The 20,800-nt window shown below is 38.5% G+C and overlaps 1 protein-coding gene across 1 annotated transcript in view; it reads left to right on the forward strand.

The window, feature by feature from the left end:
• The first annotated feature begins 2,246 nt into the window (after window positions 1-2,246).
• The window catches only part of LOC115216349 (NADH-ubiquinone oxidoreductase 75 kDa subunit, mitochondrial), a 40,025-nt gene continuing 21,471 nt past the window's right edge, over window positions 2,247-20,800 (forward strand). The window contains exons 1-10 of the mRNA XM_036506961.1: window positions 2,247-2,362; window positions 6,431-6,493; window positions 7,987-8,081; window positions 9,403-9,510; window positions 10,869-10,945; window positions 12,284-12,365; window positions 14,721-14,785; window positions 14,914-14,991; window positions 16,028-16,213; window positions 18,903-19,002. Of these exons, the coding sequence (XP_036362854.1) occupies window positions 6,439-6,493; window positions 7,987-8,081; window positions 9,403-9,510; window positions 10,869-10,945; window positions 12,284-12,365; window positions 14,721-14,785; window positions 14,914-14,991; window positions 16,028-16,213; window positions 18,903-19,002 (846 nt within the window). The 5' untranslated portion in view covers window positions 2,247-2,362; window positions 6,431-6,438. The remainder of the gene's footprint in view (window positions 2,363-6,430; window positions 6,494-7,986; window positions 8,082-9,402; window positions 9,511-10,868; window positions 10,946-12,283; window positions 12,366-14,720; window positions 14,786-14,913; window positions 14,992-16,027; window positions 16,214-18,902; window positions 19,003-20,800) is intronic.

The raw sequence follows: 20,800 nt of genomic DNA on the forward strand, positions 1-20,800 counted from the left end.
CTACAGCAGCACACCTGTTTCTGCCCTCAGTCTTAATCTCTGTCTCTCCCTCCCTTTCTCCAGCTGGGTAACCTTGTACCTCCTCTACAGCAAGACATCTATTTCTGTCTCTCTGTCATACTCTAACCTTTGATCATCTGACACAAGATCACCTCCTCCAATACCCGCTCCCCTCTCAAAGATTCCTTGTCTTGCAAGTTACTTGGTGACCCTGCCAGTGCTGGTGACATTTAAAAATCACCCAGTCCACTCTGTAAAGCAGTTGGCATTTGAAAGGTGACCTTGCATGTGCTGGTGCTATGTAAAAAGCACTCAGCCCACTCTGCAGATGCCAAAATAGACACAGAAGTGAGGAGCAGTCTTCTGCCTGACTAGCTCTTATCAAACTGTTCAACCCATGCCAGCATGGAACATGGATATAATATGATGATGGTGTATTATTATAGTCATGGGAGTTTTCAATAAAGATTTCTTCATTCAAGTCTAATTTAGAAGTGAAATACTGGCTTCAAATTTTGGCACAAGGCCAGCAATTTCGAGGTAAGGACTAAGTCGATTATATTGTCCCCAGTGCTCAACTGGTACTTATTTTATCAACCCCAAAAGGATTTTGGAGGAATTTGAACTCAGAATGTAAAGATGGATGGAATACAGCTAAGCATTTTGTCTGGCATCCTAACAATTCTGCCAAGTCATTGCCTAATTTATAAGTGAAATATTATAAACTAGATTGTTAATAATGTTTTTGAGGATCATTTGTTAATTTGTGTATTTATTGAAATCGTTTGGTAAGTTGAACTATTTGGGGTTAAGTTATATCTAAGGAGTGGATTATTTTTGTTGTGTTTTGACAGTCATTTTGAAGCCAGATCTTTAACAAATTTGTGGAGGTCCTTGAATTTATCTATTTTTCTTTTTTTTTAATCAGTTGAAGTTACAAAGGCTAATAAAACTATTCTCCCAGTATAGACTGCCAGATATGAAGATGGTATGCTATATGTGGACCTGAAGTCACTAATTTTGACCAACTTGATTTGTTTTTTTTCTTAATCCAAGATTTTTTCGTTTATAATTTTGCTGCTTCAATGTCAGTTAGTTTTATGGGGTTAATAGTACTTGGATATTGAAAACTGCTCTCCTCTACCACACTGGGATAATTCAACTTCTGTATTCTATTGGTTTATTTCCTCCAGAATAAATAGGAATATTGTTTCTTTCCAATTTCTTATTTGTGATTATTATCTTTCAATCACAAATCTATTCTCAAAGATATTATTCACTTCGCAAGTACCATGTCATTAACCACCTTCAATTATTTCTTGCCTGACTTTTGTTTAAATTTTCTGAATTATCCAAGTCCATTTACTAGTGCTTTTGATGTTTATTGAGACAAAAGCACTTGTCCTCAGATGTCTGCTTATCTCCAAACAGTCAAATATTTTCCTCAATGGCATGTCGGCTTCAGACAATTCATGATTCTTGAAATAATCTCCCATCCTCTTTAGGTGCTTGTCGTACAATTGCCACAACGCATTTATTTATTTTACTCTAGAAGGGGAGGTAATTTCATTACATCAAGAATTTATCTTGATTGGTAATTGATATATCTTTACTGAGTTTTATTTGTGTGTGTGTAAAATTAATCCATAAATAATTTATATATGTATGCATGTATAAAACATCTACGTCCCGGTATAATGAGTTGGTGATAATTTTCAAGAGGCTTACAGATATATCGTCATAATCCCTAGTTATATTTTCCAATATTTTCATTAAAGCTTCTCGTCTATCTATGACCAAAACTCAGACATTCTATTCCACTCACTGATACTAATTATAGTAAATCTGAATCCATATATTAAATGTCACTAATCTAAAAAATAAAACAAATTAGTTTTCGGTGTTGAAAACTTTCAAAAAAGGATTTTAAACTTGTATTTTATTTCCAAAAGTTATTTATAATCCATTTAGAACGTATTGCTAAAAGAATAAGAAATTCCTTTTATAATCATTTACGGATAATTTTGTAAAGTGTTTCCTTCTCCCACTTCATTATCATTAATAATACAAAAATATAATCCCATAATTTTGAAGAAACTATCCATCACCTTTGACATAGTGATATTACAGAGCTAGTGAAAACTATTACAGCGTAGCTTTAAATTATTTATGGGTTAATTTTCTTCGTGGAATATCTCAAAGTGTTTAATATCATATATTATTATTTATAAATTCATCTTCAAGAAAAGTGAAAGCCATGAATAATATTTTTGCCAAATGAAAAATATATAAATAATAATAATAATTCTTCGAAACTAACGATTTACCTTCATTGCTATCGAGTCTAAGGACGAAGTGATCGGTATGTATTTATGATAACTCAATTTTGTTGCTAATAGTCCCCGCCTAAATAACCATCTAGGCTCCTTGCAGTCTTTTACAAGCTAACCAAATCATTAAAAGTTTAATTTATGCCTGAAAAATATTAGAGTAAACATTAGACTATGTAATTGAAGAAGCAACAGAGAAGCGTGTCTGTGAAAAATTTTCAAGGTGTCCTTAACAGTCTTATACATTGTCCCGATGTTATTTATCAATATTTCCAACTTAACTCTCATGATAACAATATCTTAGCTTGATAAAATAATAAAATTGTTATTTGATTCAGATCTGACTGCCATTTCTTGCTATTTGGGGATGGTGCAAAAAGTCGTTCATTGCATAACGTTGTGGCGGTATGCTGCATTGACTTTCAATGCTGCCTCCAAGGTGGAATAAAATAAACACTAGTAACATTTTCAAGTCAGTTACACTCATTACCCGTGCATCACGTAGAAAATGTGAAAAAATGTTGTTAATATCTACTACCAAACAAACTCGCTCACTTATTTATGTCGTAAAATGCTATGATCGTCATAAATATCTGATTATCAACAAAGCAGTATGCATCGGATAGTTAAGCCATCAAATAAGTCTTTTAATCAACACAACAGTTTTAGGTCCCATATTTTTGAAACCATTGAATGTTTTCTCTTTTTAAAATTTAACATGTACTGAAAGTCAACCATAAATGTCAGTTTATCATTCAATATGATTTGATAAAAAAAAATATCTTATTGTGTAACACCCTTTCCCTGTTCATCCTACTCACACTACCCGACACATCTTCGCATGTAAAAGAAGTAGAAACTGAATATTAATACATAAGTTTATATATATATATATTAAACAAATATACGTATCCCAGATCCATAGAATTGTTTTTTATAAATACATGTGCTCCTATTTTAATTACTATTCTAAATAGCTTTTTATAAATTTAATTTTTAAAAATAGTTGTTTACTCTATGCTGTGATACAAAATGTAGTTTCAAAGGTACGAGCCTCAGTGTTCACTAAAGCGATATTTCTTGCTTTTTATAGGTAATATATCATCGCACAGGAGATATTGCATATTATTTTAGCTAGCCTATTCGAGTAGGAATTTATATAACAATTATGTACACTTACACACAGATATTACGTACACACTTTGATATTTCCCAAAATGACCTTCCGACTAAATGATAGGCAACTGCTCACCAAAAGAGCTCTCTTTCCAGCATTATAGGCCACTGGGCAAAGCTATATACACTAGGGCCTAGAGTATTTATTTATTGGGAGCAAACCACAACATACACGGATTAACATTAAGGCTCCTAAAACCGCTGGGTCCCCAAACAACTACCCTATGTGCCCATATCTAAAGACGACACTGTTCACCAACACTCTTCGACCGCTGGCCCACAAACACAATATCTCTTTATATCTTTCTTTTCGTCACTGGTGTCAGGCTGTATCGGCCTTTAACTTTCTCTTGGATAACATCGGTGTCGTGCAGAGGGGAGGCTGGTATGCATGCGCAACTGCTGGTCTTCCATAAACAACCTTGCCCAGACTTGTTCCTCAGTGGGGTAACTTTCTTGGTGCTATCCCACGGTCATTATATATATATAATATGAGTGAGAGATGTAAAGAATTATGTGTAGTCACATTATCAATTTAGCAGTTATTAATATATATATATATATATATCTCAATGACAAGAGAACAGGAGTTTTGTAACCAGCCTCATTAGTATGCAGCTGTTTTTGCTCTAAGAAGCCGTGTACTCAGAGCTGTATGGTTATGCAACATCTTATAGCTGCCTTGATGCAATTAAATTAAACTGTATCTTTAGTTTGGAAGGCAATTAAATACATACAGTTGGTTACTTTCAGAACCATATATATATATATATATCTATATATATATATATCATCATCATCATCATTTAACGTCCATTTTCCACACTAGCATGGGTTGGACGGTCTGACCAGGGTCTGGAAGCCATGGAGGCTGCACCAGGCTCCAGTCTGATTTGGCAGTGTTTCTACAGCAGGATGCCCTTCCTAACGCCAACCACTCCATGAGTGTAGTGGGTGTTTTTTACGTGCCACCAGCACAGGAGCCAGGGCAAACGGCCATGATCGGTTGGTGCTTTTACGTGTCACCAACACGGACGCCAGTCAGGCGGCGCTGGCATCTGCTACGTTCGGATGGTGCTTTTTATGTGTCACCGGCATGGGTGTCTTAACTATAATTTCCATTTGAGTTGTTATTTTGATGTTGATGTACTTGACTCAATAGGTCTCCTCAAGAACAGCGGGTCACTCTATGGTCCAAGATTAGTACTGCAGGCTGTCCTGCGAGCCATGAACTCACTTCATTTGTCAGGTCTTCGAAGTCACAGCATATTTCCAGAGGTCTCGGTCTTTTGTCGTAGCCTCTGTGAGACTCAAAGTACGAAGGTCATGCTTGACCACCTCATCCCATGCTTCCTGGGTCTACCTCTACCCTGGATTCCTTCAACAATTTGGGAGTGGCACTTCTTCACACATCTCTCCTCATCCATCTGTAGTACATGACCATACCAACGCAATCGTCTCTCCTGCACGCTGCATCCAATGCTTCTTATGCCCAACATTTCTCTCAGGGCGCTTACACTCTGTTGTACATGGACACTGACATTACACATCCAGCGGATCATGCTAACTTCATTTCTTTCAAGCCTACGCATGTCCTCCGCAGTCACAAACCATGTTTGACTGCTGTGAAGCATTGCGGTTCGCACACATGCATCATACAATCTATCTTTCACTCTGAGTGAGAGACCCTTTGTCGCCAGTAGGGGAAGAAGCTTCCTAAACTTTGCCCAGGCTATTCTTATTCTAGTGGTAACACTCTCTGAGCATCCACCCCTGCTACTGATTTGGTCACCTAGGTATCAGAAACTATCAACTATTTCTAGTTTCTCCCCAAGGAGTGTAATGGAATCTGTTCTCTGAGTATCAATGGTGTCTATTGCCCCTGTGCATCTGCCGCACATGAAAGCTATCTTCTCAGTTAATTTTCTTTTGATATTGCTGCACCTCTTATGTGTCCATAGCTTACACTGGGTACATCTTATGGAGTTTCTACCTACACCTTTTCTACAGATTGAGTAGGGCCACCTACCTGAAGGGGTGTGTGGTGAGTTTGCCTTCCTACTTACTAGGAACTTTGGTCTTTGCTACATCGACTCTAAGGCCTTTTGATTCTAAACCTAGCTTCCACACCCGAAATTTCTTCTCTAGTTCCGGTAGTGATTCTGCTACGAGGGCTAGGTCATCAGCATAGAGGAGCTCCCAGGGACAACCCATCTTAAATTCTATGATGAATAGAAGGGGGCTGAGCCTTGGTTGACCTCAACTTCTACCTGGAATTCTTCACTGTACTCATTGCCTATCCTAACCTTACTAACAGCCTCTCTGTAAAGGGCCTGTACAGCCCTTATTAACCATTCGTCAATCTCCAGTTTCTGCATCGCCCACCAGATAAGGGATCGGGGGACCCTGTCAAAGGCTTTCTCCAAGTCCACAAAAACTAAGTATAGGGGTTTATCTTTGGCTAGGTATTTCTCTTGCAGTTGTCGAACCATGGCACAAAACCAAACTGCATCTCATCTAGGCTAACTTTCTCCCTAATTTCTCTGTGACCTTCATTACCTGATCCAGCAGTTTGATACCCCTGTAGTTGTTTCTATCTAGAGCATCACCTTTACCCTTGTAGCAGTTGACTATGGTGCTGCTATAAAAGATAATATGGTTTGATGATGAAAAACCACACCCAGTGGTGCACAGATTTACATGTATCTAAGTATTTGCACACCTGGATTATATATATATATATATATATATATATATATAATTTGGCTACTATTTTTAGAAGGTTGAGCCCCTTCATTAGTTCTATGATGTGTTTGCTTATTCAGTTGATTATACTCCTTCAAGAAAAGATGATATCATTATCATCACCATCATCTCATCATTTTCTGTTATTTATGTTGTTTTTTTTATCATTTTTACACCAGCCATCAAGATGTTACGTCTAGCGTCTCTGAAGCTTCTTCAGAGACCAACTAGCATAGCTTGTGGTAAGTGCATCTCTTTTTGCTTTTGCTCTACATTTTAATTTCAAGCCTGGCTCAATGGCTGAAAAATTGGCTTTACAATCATGTATGTGGCCTTAGGTTCAGTTCTACAATGTGACTTCTTAGGCAAATGTCTTCTATTCTTGTTTTGGGCCAACTAATACTTTGTGAGTGAAAATGTTGATATAGACTGCATGGAAGACTGCTTTATGCATGGTGCTGGTGCCATGTGAAAAGCTCCCTGTTCACTGTAAGGTGGTTGGCATTAGGAAAGGCATCCATCTGTAAAAACCTGTCAATCAGACCCCGATGGTGTTGGTGCTACATAGAAAGCACCCTGTTCACTCTGTAAGGTGGTTGGCATTAGGAAGGGTATCCAGCTGTAAAACCCATGCCAACACAGACAGTGGAGCTTGGTGCAGTCCTCTGGCTTGCTAACTCCTGTCAAACCATCCAGCCCATACCAACTTGGAAGATGGACATCAAATGATATATACGCACAAACATTATTTAACATCTGTTCTCTATGGGATGGGTTCGATGGTTTAAGAGGATTCATTGAGTTGGTCGACCACAGGAGCCAGTAAGGTGGCCCTGGCATCAATCATGTTCAGATAGTGCTTTTTATGTGTCACCAGTCACAGGAGCCGGTCAGGCGGGCCTGGCATCGATCATGTTCGGATAGTGCTCTTTACAGGCCACCGGCATGGGAGCCACTAATAGTTAGTTGGACTATTATTTTTTAGTATTAAGGTAGAGTCAGTTTAATTATGGTGCAGGTGCATATTCATTTTAATCAACGATATTGCTGCTGGAAATATGAAAGGGGAAGTAGACCATGAAGGGACATAACCTATGTACCATAAAGTATTCTGTCTTGTGCTCCACTGATTTTGTCAGTTTTATACCTTATCTGTGGAGGCTTTGATAAAGAATAACAATTACAGGATTTTATGGGACTTCCCCATAAAGACCTCCCATACTATCGCAGCAAGAATACCAGATACGATTGTTGAGGACAAAAGAAACAAACAGTGTAAGATCATAAACTTTGCAATACTATATATTAATAGGGTGGATACCAAAGAAATTTACAAAATTGAGAAATATCAGGATCGAGTTAGGGAGATGAAGATTTCATGGAAGACTAAGATGATACTTATTCCTGCGGTAATTGGTGCACTTGGTGTAGCATCCAAATTACCAACTAAGAGGTTGAAGAATATTGGAGTTTGAGTCTCGCATTGTTAGCCTGTAGAGAAATGCAATCCTGTATTCTGCAAGAATCCTAAGAGTCTTCAAATTTGAGGAGACTCGTTACCAAACTTCATGATAGTAACTCTGCTAACTAATATAGCATGTAATAATTAAAGTGATCATAATAATTTGATAAAAAATCTTTATAATGAGGGTTATCGTCTAAAGTGTGTTATTTCTTGTTGAAATTATTTGAAGTAATTTTGAACATGTCTCCAAATTGTGTTTTGTTATTGCAGCTCGTCTTACCTCAGGGTCTGCAGCCCCAGAAAAGGTGGAGTTGTTTGTTGATGACAAACCAGTTTATGTTGAACCTGGAACCACTGTGTTACAAGTGAGCATTCGTTGTTTTATCTTGATTGTTTTCTTTGAGATTGCTTATTAGATTTGTGATGATATGGGTAGCTATGAGGTGAATTGGCAAAATTGTTAGATTGCCGGATGGAATGCTTTGTGATATTTATTTTGGTTCATTGCCTTTTATTGATCAGTAAACCACTGAGTAAGTATTGGGGATTGATACAATTGGCTGTTTCACTGGCCCTTGTGCTGATGGTACATAAAATAAAAGCACCCACTACACTCTTGGAGTGGTTGGCGTTAGGAAAGGCATCCAGCTGTAGAAACTCTGCCAGATCAAGATTGGAGCCTGGTGCAGCCATCTGCTTCGCCAGTCCTCAGTCAAATCGTCCAACCCATGCTAGCATGGAAAGCGGACGTTAAACGATGATGATGATGATGAGATGCTTGGCCCTTTGCCTATATTGAGTGAACAAAATTAATGTAATGACCAAAGTTACCTTGTATGTATTTCCAACTGATTTATATCCATTTAAGTCAACATCAACTTGTGTTTGGTTTCTTATGCACTCAATAAAATATACCTCAGCGCAAGAGAGCTGTGAACAAGGGCCATTTAAAAATAGATATCAGTTGATGTAAGGGAGATAATTGTATTGCTATAGATAGTTATAAAATGAGTGGAATGAGTGTTGCTAATGTTGTTGTTTAACCCCAGGTCAATCCTGATTGAGCAGATCTAAGCTCAAGGTCATTTCAATCATAACTATCCTGCTGCTTTGGAAGTAACTGTGATTACATTATCCAAAGCGTTTTCTGTTTTTAAGTTAGTGGAATGTGATCTGAGGCAAATTTGGGTGCTATTGTAGCATGTTGAGTGATCTCAGAATGTTCCTCAGTGTGTGCTGCCTGTGGGATGGAAGGTAAGAGAGGCGGAAACCAAGGAAAATGTGGGTTGAAGTGAGGAGGTTAGATCTTGGGATACTAAGTTTCACAGATGAGCTAACAAAAGATTAAGACTGAAGGCAATAGGCAGTGTAATAGACCTGTCTCTCCTATGCCAGAATAAACTTTGATGATGACATAGAGGTCATAATTGATTCACTTAGTTTCTAAATGTAAATTCTAAGAGCATGCCATTGATGAGGTCTTGAATGGTAACAAAAAGACTGACAAACCTTGCTGATTGATTGATTATCTTAATTAATCAAATAATGAATTAAATGGTTAAATGATTAACCAACTGATTAATAATAATAAAAGAAGTGAAATAGAACGAGTGCATGTGTTTATTGTTGGTGTAATGACCTTCCCAAGATACAACAAAATACGTTTTTCCCTCTTCTCAATTTCAGGCTTGTGCTGCGGCTGGAGTTGAAATTCCAAGATTTTGTTACCATGATCGTTTATCGGTGGCAGGAAACTGTCGGATGTGTTTAGTTGAAGTGGAGCGAGCAGCAAAGGTGAATCTCATATTTCTATCCCTCTTTCAGTTGTGGTCTTAATTGAATGCAAGAGAGTTAGTCTGTGTTCGCTGTCCAGATAATGGAAACAGACACTAGCCCTGTATCCAAAATGGCCAATTTTTTTTTACATTCTGCACAGCGACTAAACTCTCTTGCATTTTATTATTATTGTTGTTAATGCAGAACCTCATTAGTTGCTTGGATTATGGATTTTATTATTAGTATTAATTATTTTAAATCAGTTTGATGTTAGCTCAACACAGTATTGTAATGATAAAGCCATCATTTCATTAATCCAGGGAACACTATTCTCAGAATAATCAGTTCTACTTGTATGACAAGTCCCTCAAGATGTATGTAGACACCTTACTCATAAAATCTACCTAGCTGTAAATTAGACCATGAACTGAGGCAGTCCACCTGACTGTAAGTAGATACCACACTGTGGTACAGTCTACCCAGCTGTGTCTACCACACAGTGACAGTCCACTTAGCTGTCAGTAGGTACAACACATTGACACAATCCACCTAACTGTCAGTTGGTATTACAATGTGGTACATTCCACTTGGCCGTTAGTAGGTACCTATCACTCTGTTTCTGTTATTTTACTCTCTCCTCTCATTCTTATACTATTTGTCTCTGTCAAGACAATCTGTTGGTGTTGGTGAATGAATAAATGGAGATGACATTCAGCAAGGGAGAACTCTTTACTTTTGCTGAGGGTAAGGTAACCTCTCTGGTGCTGGTGCTGTGCTAAAACCAGACTCTGTAAAGTGGTTGTCAAGTGAATAGAGACAGTGTTGGGTAGGGAGACTTATTTAGTCTTGCTGGGGATATGACAAACACTTTAGTGCTGGTGCCATGGTAAAATGCATCCTGTCCATTCTGTAAAGTAGTTGGTGATAGCAAACCATTCCAAAAATGGAATGTATGAATGAAACTTGGTCCCCAGTTTGTCTAAGAAGGCAGCAACTTTAAATAAGAACAGACTCAGACTGTGACAATCCATCCAACCCATAACAGTTTGGAAAGTAGATGTAAAATCATGATGATGATGGAATTTGGTAAAACAAAATAAGAGACTGCAGATAATAAAATGATACTGGAAGGAGTATTAGACATCAGTAGGTCCAGTTTGCAACCGAGAAGTGTTATAGGCCTATCTCAAGGCTTAAAACATATTTATCATTTGTGATGGGAATACACTATTCAGGAACTGCTATGCCATCTTCTGAAATCTATGGTTAGTTTCTTTTGTTTAAGATTGGTAATGTTTTCTCTCTCTCTCACACACACACACACACATACAGCCATTCATATATTAATTGATATTGATTATAATGTAATCTTGCAGCCTGTTGCATCATGTGCCATGCCCGTTATGAAAGGAATGAAGGTGAAAACAAACTCTCCCATTGCCAAAAAGGCTCGGTAAGTTTTTACTTGGATTTCTTAAAACTTATTCACTACCATAACTGGTTAAGGCAGTTGAAACCTCTCACTTGCAATAACATCTCATCTTTTACAAGACACTCTGTCTTCTCAAACACAGAGACTCAGTTTTCAGTAATATGACTTAGTAACAACAACAACAACAATAATTATCATAGTAGTAATAATTGTGTCTACTTTAGGTATAAGGCCAGCAGTTTTTAGTAGGAGAGGGTTCGTTTCATCAGCCCTCTACATATTTGGTACTTTATCATTGACCCTGGAGGGATGAACAACAAAATTGACCTCAGTAAGATTTGAATTTAAAATGTAAAGAGCTGGAACAAATACTGTAAGCCATTTTGTCCAATGCTCCTACAATTCTGTGAATACATCACCCTAAGTAATCCTTTTTAATTTTGGCACAAGGCCAGCAATTTTGAGGGGAGAGGGAACTCCATTACATCAACTCCAGTACTCAACTGGTGTGTATTTTATTGAATATGAAAAAAGCAAAGTTGACCGTGATGGAATTTGAACTCAGAACATTATAAAGAAAGACACACTGGAAAATATAGTTGTAAATAGACACATCCTTCCAGAGTCGATATAAAAATGGGGAGGAAGTTAATTGATTCCATCAGTATCTGTCAGGTACTGATGTTGATGATATTGACTAAACCCTCCCCACAAAATTGCTGGTCTTGGGCCAAAATTAGAAGCAATTATTGTTAAGAGTGATGGAATACTGGAATAAATATTTTTTTATACACATGTCCCTATAAATATACACACACACACACAAGCACGTGCGTGTGGCTCTGTGGTAAGAAGTTTTTGTATTCAGTCTCACTGTATGGCATCTTGGACAAATGTTTTCTACTATAGCCCAAGGGGCTGACCAAAGCATCATGAGTAGATTTGGTAGACAGAAATTGAAAGAAGCCTATAGTGTGTGTGTGTGAGACTGTCTGTTTGCTTTGACATATGATAGTTGTAAGTGATTGTCACTATCATGCAAGTGGCATCCTTTGTTTCCAGTCCTCTGATACATGTCTGCACATGAGGAAATATTACCTTACTTGGAAACAGAAAGGGCATCCAGCTGTAGAAAACCTGCCTCAACAAATCCTATCTGGCCCATACAAGCATGGAAAAGCTGACATTAAAACAATGACAATGAAGATCAGTCACACAGCTCAGCCCTTATTTAACTACATCTAGGTAAAGTTAAATGGAAACAGTGTAGTGTTGTATCTTACTCTTAATAGTAAACGATTCGCTAATTGTTAAAGGGGTTGCTTAATTCAATAAGTTTTGCTTTGTTCTTTTTTAAAGGGAAGGTGTGATGGAATTCCTTCTGGTCAATCATCCATTGGACTGTCCAATTTGTGACCAAGGTGGAGAATGTGATTTGCAGGTAGAGTATTTACTTATTATCACTCATTCTTTCTTTTGTCTGATTGTCTGTCTTGGATTATATCTGTCTTTCTGTCATAAATACTATTGTTTGATATATATATATATTCATACACACATACATATTAATGTGTGTGTGTGTGAAGGCGCATGGCTTAGTGGTTAAGGTGTTGTAGGTTCGATTCCCAGACTGAGCGTTGCATTGTGTTCTTGAGCAAAGCACTTCATTTTACAGTGTTCTGCGATCATTTCGGCATCTGACATGTGGCATCTGTTGTACCTGTACAAATAATGTTGATCTGATGGAGGGTGTGAGCTTATGTGTACACAAACATGTGATCACTATAGACAAATCATCTCTCTGGTTGTTCGGCAAGAAATTGTCAAATCCTCATACATTGCCTAACAACAAGAGAGTCCATCATTTATATATATATACTAGCAGTATCACCCGGCGTTGCTCGGGTTTGTAAGGGAAATAACTATATAAGCATTTTTAGAAAGTTACTTCCCTTATAGATGCCAATTCGGGCTTTCTTAGCCCTTTCTGTTTTGGTGTCTTCAAGCCATGAAGTCGTTGTTCTAAAAGAACGCTGGTCTCCTTGACAACGCTTTACGACGTTGATTTCCTTACACTCCCTTCCCCACAGCTTCACGAGGGAGGGAAGAAGGGGGAGAAGCAAACAGGTGCAGGTGTGACCATGGACGCCAACTCCGCCGCCATCGACACACGAAAAATTATGCATTAAAATGGAATAAAAAATGATGTTAAATTATTTTTAAAATCGTAGACTCATCGTAGACGGGCTCGATATGAATCACGACTATAAGATACCCGAATTTGGTTAAACTGCACCGCAAAATGTGGGAGTAGTTAGGAATCTAAATCGAAGGGGACAGACACTCACACAACTACAGTTTTATATATATAGATATTAGGTATATATACAGACATATGCATGCATGCATGTGGTTTAGAAGCTTGCTTCCCAACCATATAGTCTCAGGTTCAGCTCCACTGTGTAGCACTTTGGGCAAGTGTCTTCAACTACAGCTTTGGACAACCAAAGCCTTGTGAGTGAATCTGCTTGATGGAAACTGAAAGAAGCCTGCTGTGTGTGTTTGTGCCTGTCCTTATCTCAGTAGCACATGGGTGTATTTGATGTGTGTATTTGGTGTGCAAAGTTGTTGTGTGTTAGTATGAATGCTTACAGTCTGTGCTGCCCTGAAAAAGTGCCGAATTATGGATGATGATGTTTGTTTGATATTTTGTGGCTCTTTTACTTCTGTAGCTGAGTAAAATAAAAACTGTCATACTTAAAAAAAAAAAAAGAGTCAGGTTAGGATAAACAATAGAAAGGACACATGGCTATAAGAACAGTGCTTCAGTTGTTTTTGTCTAACCCATGCAAGCACGAAAAACAGACATAAAATTTCTTTCTTTCTACTATCAGTGCAAGGCCTGAAATTTTTGAGGAAGGAACTAGTCTATTTCATCAACCCCAGTTCTTGACTGGTAGTTATTTTACCGACCCCGAAAGAATGAAAGGCAAATTTGACCTCAGCAGGATTTGAACTCAAAATGTAAAGCTGAAGAAATGCTGCAAAGCATTTTGATTGACTCTGCTAGATAATAAGATGAATGAACAAAATATTATATAGATTGTGTATCATTAATAAGGAATAATAAGGTTGTGAACTGGCAGGATCATTACTGCACTAGATAAAATGCTTAGAAGCATTTTGAGTTCAAATCCTGCTCAGGGTGATTTTTGCTTTTCATCCTTTCAGGGTAGATAAAATAAGTATCACTTGAACACTGGGGACTTACCCATCTCCTGAAATTGCTAGCCTTTTGCCAAAATTAGAAAGTGAAAAGTTATTAATAGTAGGAGTGAACAGGCGTAGGAGTGGCTGTGTGGTAAGTAGCTTGCTTATCAACCACATGGTTCTGGGTTCAATCCCACTGCGTAGAATCATAGGCAAGTGTTTTCTGTTATAGCCTCGGGCTGACCAAAGCCTTGTGAGTGGATTTGGTAGACGGAAACTGAAAGAAGCCCGTTGTATATGTGTGTGTGTATGTTTGTATGTCTGTGTTTGTCCCTCCTACCATTGCTTGACAACCAATGCTGGTGTGTTTACATCGCCATAACTTAGCAGTTCAGCAAAATAAATCGATAGAATAAGTACTAGGCTTACAAAGAATAAGTCCTGTGGTCGATTTGTTCAACTAAAGGTGGTGCTCCAACACGGCTACAGTTAAATGACTGAAACAAGTAAAATAGTAAAAGAGGGAACTACCAGATATTGAAACCTTGATAGCAATATGAAGCATGTCTCTTTCCTTGTTTTTCAGGATCAGTCTATGGTGTTTGGGAGTGATCGCAGTAGATTTACAGACATTAACTTTACAGGCAAAAGGTCAGTAGTGACAATTTGATATATCCCTTTATTAGTATAATGATACATCTTTCTTCTGTTGAATATTAAGTCTGTTATTTTTGAGGTTTTGTTGCTGTTACTGTAATTGTTTTGTGGTTTTGTTGCAGGGCTGTTGAAGACAAGAATGTTGGTCCCCTTATAAAAACCATTATGACACGTTGCATTCACTGCACTAGATGCATACGGTAAGGTTATGGTCTTGTCAGATGTCTTTATTTATTCATGTATTTGTTTGTTGTTGTTTTGTCCCAGGTCAGCTCTTATCCACCAGGTCTTGTGACTACAATTTACAGAAACCCCTGCATTACAGAAACATTGCATTCATGAAATCTTTGGGGTAACATGGAATTCCTTAATTGTAACACATAATGTACATTCCTATTATCTTCCATTTCATTGGCTTTCATTTAACATCAAAGTCAACGGGAAAATTTACTCCATGTTATGAAATGGTTTTCGTGAGTGCAATGCCTCTGTAACACAAGGAATGCGTTGTTTTTCAGACATAGTATACCTGTCAAAACTATGTGATAGAAGCAGTATATGAAAGATTAGACAGGTGTGTGTGTATAGGCACAGGCATAGCTGTGTGTTAAGAAGCTTGCTTCCCAAACATGTGACCTCCGGTTCATTCCTACAGCACAGCATCTTGGGCTTGAGAAGGTCCTTTACCTTGTTTCATGTTGCTCCAATCTTCTCTACTGAAAAAGAGTACCAGCCTAGTGTTGGAGCAGCCCTTTCTCCAGCTGTCACATTTTGCATTGGGTTAAGGGGTTAAGGTTAAGGTCGAGAAGGTGTCTATGTTTGAAGTGATAGCCAAGCTATTACATGTGTATATGTGGATGTATTTATATAATCTGTGTGTGTGTGTTAATCTGATACAATTGATCCTAGGTATTATTAGATTTTAATGACATTGTGTCTGGTACAAATTAATGAAAGAAGAAAAAAAGTTTAATTTGTGGCCAGGTTAGCAATCACAGAAACTTCCACAAGTAATCTCCCATCAACTTGATATGAACTGTTGTTGTTATTGGATAGTCACCTGTGTGTTCCTAAACGTACATTCAAGCGGTTTGTAAGAACCTAATCATATAAATAACAAGTAAAGAAATGGTACAAAACTCGGAAGTATTTTTGTCATACATGAGAGACATGTATATCCTCACTAAATCTTGTGGTTCTCTTCTTTTATATGATACATTTCTCTTTATCATACAGATTTGCCAGTGAAGTTGCTGGAGTGGATGATCTGGGAACAACTGGGCGTGGTAGCAACATGGAGGTCGGCACATATGTTGAAAAAATGTTTCGGTCGGAACTCTCTGGTAATGTCATTGATTTGTGTCCAGTTGGCGCTTTGACATCCAAACCTTACGCCTTCACCGCTCGTCCTTGGGAGACTAGGTAAGAAACAAATACCATTTACAAATATTTCTTGATACTGGTTATTTACAGACTCACTCAACTACACTCCTCCCCACAATTTTGGAGCGTTCTGCCAAAGTTGGAATCCATTATGGTTATTATTATTAAGGTGGTGAGCTGGCAGAATTGTTAGCACGCTTGATGAAATGCTTAGCGGTATTTTGACCGTCACTACATTCTGAGTTCAAATTTCACTGTGGTCAGTTTTGCCTTTCATCCTTTCGGGGTTGATAAAATAAGTACCAGTTGAACACTGGGGTTGATGTAATCAACTCATCTCCACCTCCCCCAAGCTGCCCATGTGGCAAAAATTTGAAATAATTATTAAGGTGGTGAGCTTGTAGAATTAACACATTAGACAAAATGCAAAATGCTTTGTGGCTCTTCATTATATTCTGAGCTCAAATCCCATCAAGGTCTGTTTTGCCTTTCATCCTTTTGGGGTGGCTGAAGTAAGTACTAGTTGAACACTGGTGTCAATGTAATTGTTTATCCCCCCTCCCCTCAAAATTGCTAACCTTTTGCCAAAATGAGAAGGAGTTACTGTAATTATTGGTATTATTATTATTATTATTATTGTACTTCATTAGCACACCAGGCAAAATGTTAAGCAGCATTTTGTCCATCTTTATGTTCTGAGTTCAAATTCCAGTTGGCTTTGTCTTTCATCGTTTTGGGTCAATAAAATGCACTGGGGGCAATGTAATTGACTTACCCCCAGCTCTGAAATTGCTGGCCTTGTGTCAAAATTTGAAGCCATTATATTAAGTACCAGTGAAACCCTGGAGTTGATGTAATCAACTAGTCCCCTCCCATCAAAAATTCAGGCCTTGTGCCTTTAGAAGAAAGGATTATTGTTGTTGTTGCTGCTGCTGCCACCACTGCAGCTGCAGCAGAAAAACTGCTTAGTGGTATTTTTTCTGTCATGTTCTGAGTCCAAATGCTGCTGGGATCAGCTTTGCCTTTCATCCTTTTGGGGTTGATAAAATATGAACCAGTTAGTACTGGGGTCAATGTAATTGACTAGTCCCCTTCACTAAAATTTCAGGCCTTGGACCTAGAGTAGAAAGGGTTATTATTATTAAAAAGTTGGTGGGTGGAGAAAATTGTTACAGTTTTGGTCAAAACATCAGCGTGACTGATTAGCAAGAAGCTTGCTTACCAACTACATGGTTCTGGGTTCAGATCTACTGTGTGGCACCTTTGGAAAGTGTCTTCTATAGCCTTGGGCCAACCAAAGCCTTGTGAGTGGATTTGGTCGACAGAAACTGAAAGAAGCCTGTCATAATGTATATGACTAGAGATGTTTGCCTTGCCTTAACATTTGTTGTCCTCTTTAGCAATTATATATCTGCTATATCGGTAATCTGCAATGGCTCCATAACTACTGTCTTGGCTATAACCTTTGAGCCCTATTATCCGTTACAGCACTTACCTAGCATACCTAGTCACCTGTAAACTAAACCCCCATATTTTATATATACGCGTGTGTCTGTTTCCCCCACCTCTTGTCATCGCCTGACAACCAATGTTGGTTTATGTCCCCAAACTTAACGGTCCGGCAAAAGAGACCTGTAGAATCAGTACTAGGCTTACAAAGAATAAGTCCTGTGGTTGATTTCTTCAACTAAAGGCTGTGCTCCTGCATGGCCGCAGTTAAATGACCAAAACATGTAAAAGAGTGTATTTCCAGCTTTTTATATTCTGAGTTTAGAGCCTGCCAGAGTCAGCTTTGCATTTTATTCATCCTTTTGGGTTGGTAGACAATTTCCAAGTATCAGCATAACTCACATTTTCCTCTCCCCAAAATTGGTGGGCCTGTACCTGCACGTAAAAAGCACCATTTGAACGTGGTTGATGCCAGGTCTATGCCAATAGCATGTAAAAAGCACCAACCAAACGTGGCCGATGCCAGTACCCCCAGACTGGCTGCCGTGCCAGTGGCACATAAAAAGCACCATCCGAATGTGGTCAATGCCTGGTCCACCTGACTGGCTCCTGTGCTGGTGGCACATAAAAAGTACCCACTACACTCAGAGCGGTCGGTTGGCGTTAGGAAGGGCATCCAGCTGTAGAAACATTGCCAGATCAGATTGGGGCCTAGTGCAGCCGCTGGCTCTCCATACCTCAGCCAAACCGTCCAACCCAGGCTAGCATGGAAAGTGGACGTTAAACAATGATGATGATGATGAGTGGAGTTGTAGAGTGACTAAATTCCTTTTGGTATTTTGGTTATGTCCTATCACATTCCGAGTTCAAATCCCACTAAAGGTGACTTTACCTTCTGTACTTCATAGGAATTGATAAAATGAGTAGCAGTCATTTTCTGATAATATAAATAAGGACCACTGTCATCATTGTCATCACCACCATCATCATCTGCTTCCTCTTCATTGCTATCATTATTAGGTGGCAAGTTGGCAGAGTTGTTAGCATGCTGGACGAAATGCTTAGTGGTATTTCGCCCATCGCTATGTTCTGAGTTCAAGTTCTGCCGAGGTTGACTTTGCCTTTCATCCTTCCGGGGTTGATAAAATAAGTACTAGTTGAACACTGGGGTCAATGTAATTGACTCCTCCCCGTCTCCCCCAAGCTGCCTTTGTAGCAAAAATTTGAAATAGTTATTATTATTAATGTTATTGTTATTATGTGGGGTATATTTTTTCAGGAAAACTGAAAGTATTGATGTTATGGACGCAATTGGTTCCAATATTGTTGTGAGCACAAGGTCCAATGAAGTGATGCGGATTCTGCCACGGATGAATGAGGTAAGCAGGGCCTCAACTCACTGTCTTTTCGTCTCTCAAAATATAAATTTAAATTAATAATAAAATTAATTAATTAATAACCAAAATTAGTTAATAAATAATAATAAAGCAAATGCTACCTCTCACCAGGTTCCAAACAAGGAGTCCTTCAGGGACTGGTGCTTAACTTCAGTTTGATAGCATTGAGAATCTGAGAGGATAGGCATGTCTTCCACTAGGATAGAAAACTCTGCTATCTCACTTGATATTTCTCTCACTAAGATGGTTTTGTATCTATTTCTTATCTTATTCAAGTACTGAGGCAATGATGAGTAAAATATACTCCCCTGGAAACAGGGAAACATGAACACCAGCATTAAGTAGATTTGAACTGAAGATGGAAACTATTCAAAAACAATTTCTGGGATGTAGTAAAGCACTAAAGTGAAGGCATGCAGCTTAGTGGTTTGCGTGTTGCATTTATGATTGCAAGATTGTGGTTTCAATTCCTGGGTTGGACAGTATGTTGTGTTCTTGAGCAAAACATTTTACTTGACGTTGGGCCTCACGGAAACAATGACCAAGACCTTTGGCATCATGTTGTGCTAGAGAAGAAGACCCATCAAGCCGAGCAAAATCACAGTTGTGGCAGACACTGGTGTCACACAAATTGGCACCCATACTGGTGGCACGTAAACGCACCCCAGTATCATGCAAATGGCACCCATGCCAGTGATATGTGAAAGTACCCATTACACTCTCGGAGAGGTTGGCGTTAAGAATGACATCCAGCTGTAGAAACCCATGCCAAATCAGACTGGTGTCTGGTGCAGCCTTCCAGCGTGTTAGCCCAGTCAAACTGTCCAACCCATGCCAGGCGTTAAATGATGATGATTGTTCTATAATCACTTCTGATATGTAGCACACCATGCACCTGTATAGACAATGTTGATTTGATTGAAGGAATGAGCTAATGAGGAGCACAATCATTCGGTTGCTATACACAAAACATCTGTGCAGGTTGTTCAGCAAGAAATTGCAAACCCTTATCTGTCGTCTATGGCACAAAGAGTCCACTAAAGCACTGAATTAACTAAAGCAGCATACCATTTTATTAATTAAAGCATGAGCACTAAATGAATCCTAACTTTATCTTCACTTTCCCAGAAATCAAGCAAGCTAAATTACAAGTCATTATTACTTAAAACTCAGATGAACCCCGACTGGACTGACTTCCGATTAAAGCCATCCCTCCCAATGACCATCCTGTCTTTTTAAGCCTAAGACCATATGTAATACTCCAGCATGACCTCAGCTGTGGTTGTTATAACTAAGTAAAGAACAACGATACAAAATAGGTAGAAGTAGAATTATTGCTAGGTTATTCTTAATTTCAATATTGCAGGTATGTAGCTTAGTGGTTAGGGGTATGCATCTCATGATCGTAAGATCATTAGTTCAATTCCTGGTGGCTCATTGTACTCTTGAGCAAGACACTTCATTTCACATTGCTCCAATCAACTCAGCTTGCAAAAATGAGTTGTACCTGTAATTCAAAGGGCCAACCTTGTCACATTTTGTGTCCTGCTGAATCTCCCTGAGAACTACGTTAAGGGTACATGTGTCTGTGGAGTGCTCAGCCACTTGCATCTTAATTCCATGAGCAGGCTGTTCCGTTGGTCAGATCGGAGACCTCCTCATTGTAACCAACGGAATGCTAGTACCAATATTGCACTGTGTTCTACTGAGGTATTATTGTCTGATTGAATTGAAATAGATTAAAAATTGTTTCAAATGGTGATGGTTCTCATTTTTTCAT

Source organism: Octopus sinensis, linkage group LG10 (assembly GCF_006345805.1).
Source record: "Octopus sinensis linkage group LG10, ASM634580v1, whole genome shotgun sequence".
Classification (NCBI taxonomy): domain Eukaryota; kingdom Metazoa; phylum Mollusca; class Cephalopoda; order Octopoda; family Octopodidae; genus Octopus; species Octopus sinensis.